This window comes from Orbicella faveolata, unplaced genomic scaffold (genome assembly GCF_042242905.1).
Source record: "Orbicella faveolata isolate gen_17 unplaced genomic scaffold, um_ofav_v1 contig_35, whole genome shotgun sequence".
Lineage (NCBI taxonomy): Eukaryota > Metazoa > Cnidaria > Anthozoa > Scleractinia > Merulinidae > Orbicella > Orbicella faveolata.
Window position 1 is genome coordinate 8,197,501 of NW_028301564.1, and position 9,540 is coordinate 8,207,040.

At 41.5% G+C, this 9,540-nt stretch overlaps 1 protein-coding gene and 1 non-coding gene across 2 annotated transcripts; one reads left to right on the forward strand and one right to left on the reverse strand.

Annotated features, from left to right (window-relative positions):
* The first annotated feature begins 3,374 nt into the window (after positions 1–3,374).
* On the forward strand, positions 3,375–4,565 carry LOC149102974 (uncharacterized). The gene has a single exon (XM_089273639.1). It carries the CDS (start codon positions 3,402–3,404, stop codon positions 4,089–4,091), a length of 690 nt encoding a protein of 229 aa, XP_089129765.1. The 5' UTR covers positions 3,375–3,401; the 3' UTR covers positions 4,092–4,565.
* Positions 4,566–8,967: 4,402 nt separating this feature from the next.
* Trnag-ucc (transfer RNA glycine (anticodon UCC)) lies at positions 8,968–9,040 on the reverse strand. Its single transcript has one exon. It is a non-coding gene; the product is annotated as a tRNA-Gly (tRNA).
* Positions 9,041–9,540: the final 500 nt, after the last annotated feature.

The following is a 9,540-nucleotide window of genomic DNA, read 5'->3' on the forward strand; positions in this document are numbered from 1 at the left end:
AAAAACATTGTCACGTGACCAGAATTTTTGAACCGCAAACTAAAACCAACGGTCCGTGAAGCGGGCGGATAAAAAGCCCTTGTCCACGGACGTCTGAGATGGATAGTAATTTCCTCGCGTGCGACAAATAATGCAGCGCAGTGAAAGAAAGATGAAAGTTGTAAATAAAAAAGACGACAAACACAAGTCAATTATTTTGAGATAAATCGTATTTCAACTGTGCTAAATTAGGGCCCACTTAGTTCTTTTCTCAGGAGTTTTATGGAAGCTGAATAAAACTAAAAAAATATGTATTTGAACGAAGCGAATAAACTAAACAAACACGGCTGCGGAGGTCGCCGTCATTAAATATACAGAAATCCACGGTGAAAAAATACTGTTAACTTTAAAACTCAAAAATTCACAAGAAAGGTAACCAAATGGAAGAAAGATGACAGGAAGTTCAATAACAATAAAGCTTCATTCAAGATGAGGCAAAAAAAAAAAAAAAAAACTATCTAAAGACAAAACAAATGTTCAAAATTTCGCAGACGTGCTTCGCTGCGTGACAGCATGTTCAAATTAATTCTTCACGCTAAAGCGAAAGCTTGAGTTTTTATCGGCCGTGCCTTTAGTCGTCATTCAAAAATTTGAATTAAACTTCGAAGTAATACTGTACATTACCGCTTTTGTTTTCAAAAGTCCAGGAAGCTGCTTTAAATCCGCGATCTGTACTCAAAACCCACTTGAAAGCGCACCGACTTTATAAACACAAGGTTGTATTTACCTTCAAAAGCATCCTTAATTTCCGTGTCAGAATTTTTCTGGCCCCAAAACTATAGCTTTGACTCCTTTCTCGTTCAGGCTGGACACCTGGTCTTCCATCAAGGAAATCAAAGAAAAAATAACAAGACAAACTGTCTCAACAACTTCTCTTTCACCATGTTCAAAAAAGTCCAACACAAACGGCCTAATGTGGAATGTTAAACTCTCTTCAGATCCAGTCGGTGATTGCGACGATTAATGTATCCTTCAACTACTACGTTGATTCATTCCGATTTCTTCGAAACCAAGCTTCTTGAACAAAACATCTTGTTTCATCTTCCCTGTGTTGTATGTAGCTTGCGAAGAGCCCCGGTGCAAAACGTGTCATGAAGACCTTCCCTCAAAACAAACGTTGCGACTCTATTTGCCGACGAATGAACACATGTGACCTCTAAGTTTTAAGAGGCTGTCTCTGCAAGAACCGACCACTGATTTTACTTCGAAAATTCGATTTTTCTCATAAGCTGGGATTTCGAAGCCCTTATCTAGTCAATCACTAAAATGAGTTTCATTTGATTAAAAATTCCATTTGAAGTTTTCTAGGATTGATTGAAGTTCGGTGCGCTCGACAGATGTTGCATGCCTGCCGAAACTGGAAAAATAGCACATATTGCCAGCGCTCTGAAAAAAAATAATATTCGCTCAAAAGTCCCAATTCTTTTTCTCAACTATAGATGTATCATAGCAGTTTGTTTAGCCATGTTGCAATTATAATTCAATGTTGCTCCTTCAACGGTTAAAAGAAGATTTTCTACCCGTTAAATCGAGTTTTGAACCAAACGCGAAAATACCTCTACTTTGAAGGCACGTTTTAAAAATGCGGCACCTGTTTGAAACTGCCGAACTAAATGAATAGAAAGTAGAAATGGCCCTTTCTTAAAACAATAATAAAATTTGTCTGCCTGCTAGGTTTTCAAAACTAACGACCGCTCAAAGTTCGGGAAATTTTGAAAATATTCCAGTGAGTAACTAACACATTCGCCTTCGTAAATTGCTCCGATAAATTCAAGTAAATCTCTTACCTGGCGTCAAGATTAAAGATTTGGTCCTTTGTAGCGATCCTTGAAACCTAGGTAACATTAAAAGTGCCAGCTTTTCCTTCCAACTGTAGGTTTGTATATAAAGTACATTCAATACGTTCCTCATCTGGGTCGAGCGTGTCTGACCGTCACATACTTCGATGTTCTTTGTATTACTGACCATTGTTTTCCTCGAAGCCGGTTTAATCACGTAAACTCCTCTTGAAAGGTTTGTAGAGGTACTCTTTTGGACAACTCTCGGCACACATACCTGAACAATAAGCGGTGATCCGGGGAGCCAAGGAAGGATTGATAAATGTTACGGCCATTTTGTGTTTACAACAGGTGTTTTAGTTCCCAATCTTCCCGTGAGTATAACGGGAATCAATGCCGTGATACTCACGGGAAGATTGGGAACTAAAACACCTGTTGTAAACACAAAATGGCCGTGGCATTTATCAATCCTTCGTTGGCTTCCCGGATCACCGTTTACTGTTCATACATGTATGTGTGCCGAGAGTTATCTAAAAGAGTGCTTCTACAAACCTTTCAAGAGGACTCTACACGATTGAACCGGCTTCGAGGAAAACAATGGTTAGTAATACAAAGAACATCGAAGTACGGTGACGGTCACGCTCGAAACAGATGAGGAACGTATAAATATACTTTATATAAAAACCTACAGTTGGAAGGAAAAGCTGGCACTTTTAATGCTACCTAGGTTTCAAGGATCGCTACAAAGGACCAAATCTCTAATCTTGACGCCAGGTAAGCGATTTACTTGAATTTATCGGAGCAATTTACGACGGCGAGTGTGTTAGTTACTCACTGGAATATTTTCAAAATTTCCCGAACTTTAAGCGGTCGTTAGTTTTGAAAACCTGCAGGCAGACAAATTTTATTATTGTTTTAAAGAAAGGGCCATTTCTACTTTCTATTCCTGTAGTTCGGCAGTTTCAAACAGGTGCCGCATTTTTAAAACGTGCCTTCAAAGTAGAGGTATTTTCGCGTTTGGTTCAAAACTCGATTTAACGGGTAGAAAATCTTCTTTTAACCGTTGAAGGAGCAACACTGAATTATAATTGCAACATGGCTAAACAAACTGCTATGATACATTTATAGTTGAGAAAAAGAATTGGGACTTTTGAGCGAAAATTATTTTTTTAGAGCGCCGGCAATATGTGCTATTTTTTCAGTTTCGGCAGGCATGCAACTTGTGTCGAGCGCACCGAACTTCATTCAATCCTAGAAAACTTCGAATGGAATTTTTAATCAAATGAAACTCATTTTAGTGATTGACTAGATAAGGGCTTCGAAATCCCAGCTTATGAGAAAAATCGAATTTTCGAAGTAAAATCAGTGGTCGGTTCTTACAGAGACAGCCTCTTAAAAAATGTAATTTGTGATGATCTTAAATTAGCATAAATTACTATTTTGCCGGCACGGACCAGAGGGCTGGGTACGGGTTTGAGGTGCGCAGTGTATAGTGGGATTTGAGGTTGTAATCGGTGGCAGTTGGCGAGGTGAGACATTCTATGGCCAGTCTTTGCCGTGTTTAGGTTAAGTTTGGTTTTTACAATGGATGAAGCTAAAGTTAAAGAGATCATTGCCCAGAACAATCGCGATCTGCTTGGCCAGATTAAGGATTTAGTTTCCACTTCAATTTCTGATCTAAAGAGATCTAATGATTCGAATGCCGCGGAGCAGATGTCTGAGATCAAGAGGCTAAAGCGGGATGCTCCACCTTCGTTCAAGAAGAAGAGTAACGAGGAGCAATTTAAAGCCAACAAATCAGTCATGGAAGCTGTCGAAGACGCTAGCGTCGCTCTTGAGCGTAAGGACCTTCTGAGGACCAAGGAAGCGTTGGATCGGGGTATGTCTTTGCTTAAAGATCGGCAAATATTAATTTTGTTGGCTGATAAGTCGCCGTACGGTTGGAAAATCGTTTTGGAATATAAACATCACGACTTGGCGGATGACGAAGAAGACGAGAAGAAAATCTATAGAGCTGAGGCGAGAGCGGCTAGAGCCTCGAAACGCTTCGCTCCACGTGGTCTGGGATTACAGCGCCGATCTGGAATACCTGTCTCAAGAAATTCACAGCTCACCGTCGGCCAAATTCCTAATTCCTTTACTCGGGTCAATCAACAGCTTTCCGTTGGCAGATCTGCCGGACTTTGCTTTTCCTGTGGAAAACCTGGACATTGGCGAGCTTCCTGCCCGAATGTTCTTTCCTCTTCCAATCCTGCCAACCAACAGGCAAAGTGACTAGACAGCAATACCCAGGATCAAGGTGTAGTTGGTTCTAGTTTTCTTTTGTGTTGTTTTCCGTTTGTCTTATTTTTCGCTGGATCTTTCATACGAGTCGTGCTTAGTGCTTTCAGAGTTAATTTGCATTTATTAAACTATGTTTTTTCCCGTCGTGTATTATTTATTTTCTAGACCATGAGTCTGAGGCTTTGCCATTGCCGTATTGTGAGCTATCTCTTCTAGAGGATCCATCGCTGAACTGTGAAATTGCATGTGATGATGCACCTGTTTCGGTTAAAGGAAGATTGCGTAAATCGCTTCAGTTTTGGAAAGATATCGACGCACTTCGTTTCATAATTGACACTATTGAGTTTGGATATAAGTTGCCACTTCTTCAAATACCAGCACCTTTTGTTGTCCGGAACAATAATTCAGCGATTCAGGAATCTGATTTTGTTGAGAATGCTATTAACGAGCTTATTAGTTTGGATTGTATCCCCGAAGTTTTTACACCTCCTACTATAATTAATCCATTATCTGTGTCTATTCAGAAGTCAGGGAAAAAGCGCTTGATCTTGGATCTTCGTCATGTCAATCTATATCTTTTCAAATTTAAGTTTCGATGCGAGGACCTGTCCGTTGCCAGAGGAGTTTTAAATCCCGGAGATTTCGTGTTCTCCTTTGACTTAAAATCGGGTTACCATCACGTGGATATCTTTCCAGATCATAGGCAATATCTGTCGTTTTCTTGGACCTTTTCGTCCGGTCATACTAGATATTTTCAGTTTTCAGTTTTGCCATTTGGCCTTAGTTCTGCTCCTTATTTATTTACAAAGCTTCTCAAGCCGTTAGTCAAGAAATGGAGATCCGAGGGAAAGTCTATAGTTGTCTTCCTAGACAATGGTTTAGGGGCGGCCGCTGACTGTATCAAAGCGAAGATCTCTAGTTTGGCTGTTCATTCCGACCTATTAAAGTCTGGTTTCCTACCTAACGAAGAGAAATCCGTTTGGGATCCTACTCAAGTGATTACCTGGCTTGGGACTGTTATTAACACTTCCCAGTGCGTTATCAAAGCCACGGACAAGAGAATCGATTCTCTTATTAACGATTCATCATCTCTCTTATGTTCGGAGCGCTCCTTGCACCAGGTTCGCAAGCTTGCAAGCGTGTGTGGAAAAATTATCTCGCTCGGGAACTGCGTCGGGAACGTCACTAGACTTATGACCAGGAACACCTTTCTGGTTATTAACTCCACTGCTGATTGGAATTCACTTGTTTCTTTGACACCTGAATGTTTACACGAATTGAATTTTTGGAAAAACAATCTCGCTGATATCAACGGCCTTCCTTTGTGGCCTATTAAGCGCAAGCCTTCCAAAATCGTTTACTCTGATGCGTCCAATTCAGCCTGCGGGAGTCACATACAATTCGAGGAGAAAATTTTTCACCAAAATTGGTCCGATTACGAGAGTGCACAAAGTTCGACTTTTCGCGAACTTCTTGCTGTTTCATTGTCCTTGAAGGCGTTCAAGGATTCTCTTGGTGCGCAGACTGTTGTCTGGTATACAGACAACCAGAATGTTGTTCGCATCGTTAACATCGGATCCAAAGTTCCAGCTTTGCAACAGTTGGCTCTTGATGTTCACCGACAATGTCTCATCGGCGGTATTAGCATTGACATGCAATGGATTCCCAGGGACCTCAACACTTGTGCCGACGATATTAGCAAGTTAGTTGATTACGATGATTATGCAATCAACGATTCTGTTTTTTATGCTCTCGACGAGCTCTGGGGTCCGCACACCTGTGATAGATTCGCCTGCCATTACAATGCAAAGCTTCAGGTTTTCAATTCTAGGTATTATCAGCCCGGCTCGTCTGGCGTCAACGCTTTCGTCCAAGATTGGTCCAACGACAACAACTGGCTTTGTCCTCCTGTCTGTTTGACATGCAAAGTCGTCAGTCATTTGAAGCTCTGCAATGCGTCCGGCACTCTCATCGTTCCCCTTTGGAGATCAGCGCATTTTTGGCCCATCCTTTGTTTCGACGGTGTGCACTGGAGCAGTTTCGTTCATGATTGGGTGGTCCTCCCTGATCTTCCCCATCTGTTTATCAGAGGCAAAGCCAAGAATTCCATTTTCGGATCCGGTCCGCTAAATTTCTCAATGGTAGCTTTGCGCATTAATTTTAGTATTGCACCCAGGCAAGGTCCTGCGTTAGTTTGCAATGCATTTCGCGTTCCACAGTGTTAGCGCATTGTTTTCTGGCTTTGAGGCGCCTTGCTTGAAGCAGGCGGCCCTTTGAGACGTACCCTTGAGGGGTCTGTGATATTTGTATACAGTGCCCTTGAGGGGCCTTTGATTTGAGACTGTTAACGTTGAAGATTTCTATACAGTGCCCTTGAGGGGTGAATAGATTGTGTTTATTGCAGTTTTGTTTCTGCGTTGTATAAGCGTACTTAAATATAACATTGTTTCTTCTCTGAGGCTCCTTGTCTGTATTTATTTGTTGTTTATTCTCTCATTGTGTTGTTTAGGCCCCATTTGTCTTTATCCCTGGGGAGCTTCCCCTTGTCCTTTGTATTCCTTTATTATCACTTGGTTTTTGTTTTTTCTCTAGATATTTTTGATACAGACTTCTGGACTTCCCCTACATGTGATACAAGAGAGGTTGCTTTGTTGACGGAGAATATCAAGTTTACAGCTCTTGCATCCAGGGCTTCCGGGACTTCTCTTTGTTATACAAGGGTTTTCAACATATGGAGATCATTTGCTACTACCGTTCTGGGTACCAGTCCCTTCCCGGTAGAACCCTTCCATTGTGCCTTGTTTCTACAGTATCTACTGGAGTCAAGCAGATCAGTTTCTTCTATCAATTCCGCCTTCTATGCTTTCAAGTGGCTGCACGATCTGGCGGCCGTGAGTTCCCCTACTAGTCATCCCACTGTTGTGGCTGTGAAAGAAGGTGCCGTTCGTTCTGCGTCCTCACCGGCTAATCACAGAAAAGAACCTCTTGAGGCGGAGCATCTCAGGAAATCAGCTGAAAAAACTGACTTGCATGACCTCTTACAGTTGCGTAACTTAGTTATGTTTGTTTTAGCTTTTTCCGGCTTTTTTCGTTTCTCCGAGTTGTCACTTATTCGAAGCAAAGATGTTAAGTTTAATGATGATTTTCTTTCTATTTTTATCGAAAAAAGTAAAGCCGACCAATTAAGGGAGGGTCAGTCCGTGGTTATTGCTGAGTCAGCTGGTTCTAGTATTTGTCCTGTGGCCCTTCTTAAGCTATATATGTCAAGTTCTAACCTTTCTTTTGATTCTGAGGAGTACCTTTTCAGGCCTATATCATCGTCTAGCAATCGCAAGCGTCTTGTGTCAGTCAATAAGCCTATATGTTATTCGACTTATAGAGAGTCGTTTAAGAAGTCTTTTCGCGATATTGTTCCAGATATTTCTAAATTTAGTACCCACTCTGCCAGATCAGGTGGGGCGACTTTGGCTGCGAACTCCGGTGTCCCTGAGAGGAATCTTCAACGTCACGGCCGTTGGGCTTCAACCTCTGCCAAGAACATTTACGTCAAAGACTCTCTAGCAAGTAGATTAGAAGTGTCAAAATCATTGTCTCTCTAGCTCGAGCCCTTTCTTTTCACCTCTATGTTGGCTTGGCTGGCCAACGCACCCAATTTAATCACTGTCTAGTGTGTCCGGATGTGTAGCGGAGGCAAAATATGTAATTTGTGATGATCTTAAATTAGCATAAATTACTATTTTGCCGGCACGGACCAGAGGGCTGGGTACGGGTTTGAGGTGCGCAGTGTATAGTGGGATTTGAGTTTGTAACCGGTGGCAGTTGGCGAGGTGAGACATTCTATGGCCAGCCTTTGCCGTGTTTAGGTTAAGTTTGGTTTTCTTTTAATAATATCATCAGTTGTAATCCACTGTTGTACGTTTATTTAGTTCTCTTATTGCTATTATATCGCTGTATAAAGCCTTAGGTTTATTATTCTACAGTACTGATGTTAACCAAGGATACCCTAAAACCCCGAGAGTTGCACCACTGCCTTGGTCGGGGGCACACGTTCCCAATTTTCTCCACTTGCTGGTTTTAGGGTTTTCGTGTCCGGCTTTGGTGCACTTAGCAACTGTATTATATGCTGAGATGGAATAAACGGGACGATGGCTTGGCTGGCCAACGCACCCAATTTAATCACTGTCTAGTGTGTCCGGATGTGTAGTGGAGGCAAAATAGGCACTGTCGAGCGTCAGAAAAATCCACGAATGCCAAATATACTCACTGACAGTTGCTCGATGAAGGACAAATTAACCTCCAGACAATCCTGGTACAGAGTTATCAGCGGTTTAATTCTCATAATGTTTGTTTTCTCCACTGTACCTATGTCATGTTCACGTAGTACTGAGGGTAGTGGACAAATCTCCATGCGAAAGATTCCGCGATCAACTCCGGGTGGAAGGTGGTTCGTTGTTTTTTTTCCTTTCTTTTTTCGTTGTTTTTAGCGATACAATAAATAAATGCACTCTGTTTGTATCATTTCTCCCGCTATATGCGCATTTACCATACCAAAACCGTACTTCAACGTCTTCCGTTTCTGTAAAATCAATACGAAGTCCGCATCTAGTGAAAACTTGTGCTGCTCATCGATTTTACGATCCTCGATGTTCTCATTTTCGGTGTCCGAGTCTTCTTTAACTTATATCTTTTAATTTAGACCTTTAAAACAGCTTATTTTAATTAAAGATGGACAGCAATTTAAAACTAACCCCCGAGCGTACCTCATTTGAATAATGTTTACAGCCCATCGAGCGAGCGACACATTTATCCATAACTCACCATAACTCGTGTTGCGCATGCGCAATTCACGAGTTAAAAATGAAAAAAATGTTTCCGGCCGGGCTCGAACCGGCGACTTTCCGCGTGGAAAGCTGACGTGATAACCACTACACTACCAAAACCAGTTACGAATGATCGGTGCTATCCTCAGCGGTGTCTTAACCGTCAAATGGCCAAAAAATTAACCGTCAAAACCGCAATATTTTTACCGTCAATCGTCAACTGAGCAAGCCAATATTAGCCGTCAAATGTCTGAGATATCCTTAATTTAGAACTAAACGATTGGCTAGGGTCAAGTTATGCTGTTTAGAAACGAACGTTTTAATATATCGCACAAAAGATACACGTATGTTCAAGTCCTTTAGCTTCTAGTCACGGAGGCAGGCGATTAACGAGCGCGGCGGTAATAGAGGTGATATAATTATGTTAATTAGACAAACAGTTGACTGAACAATAAAGACCTCATATTTAATGCACAAATTATAGGACTAATTGGACTATTCAAATATGGGCAAATTTGTACCCTTTTATGAAAAATTCACTTCAACCGTCAACGTTCACGATCACAATAATAACGGTTTATTCACATCACATCCGCGCAGTGCCTGTTTATTTGAGAAGA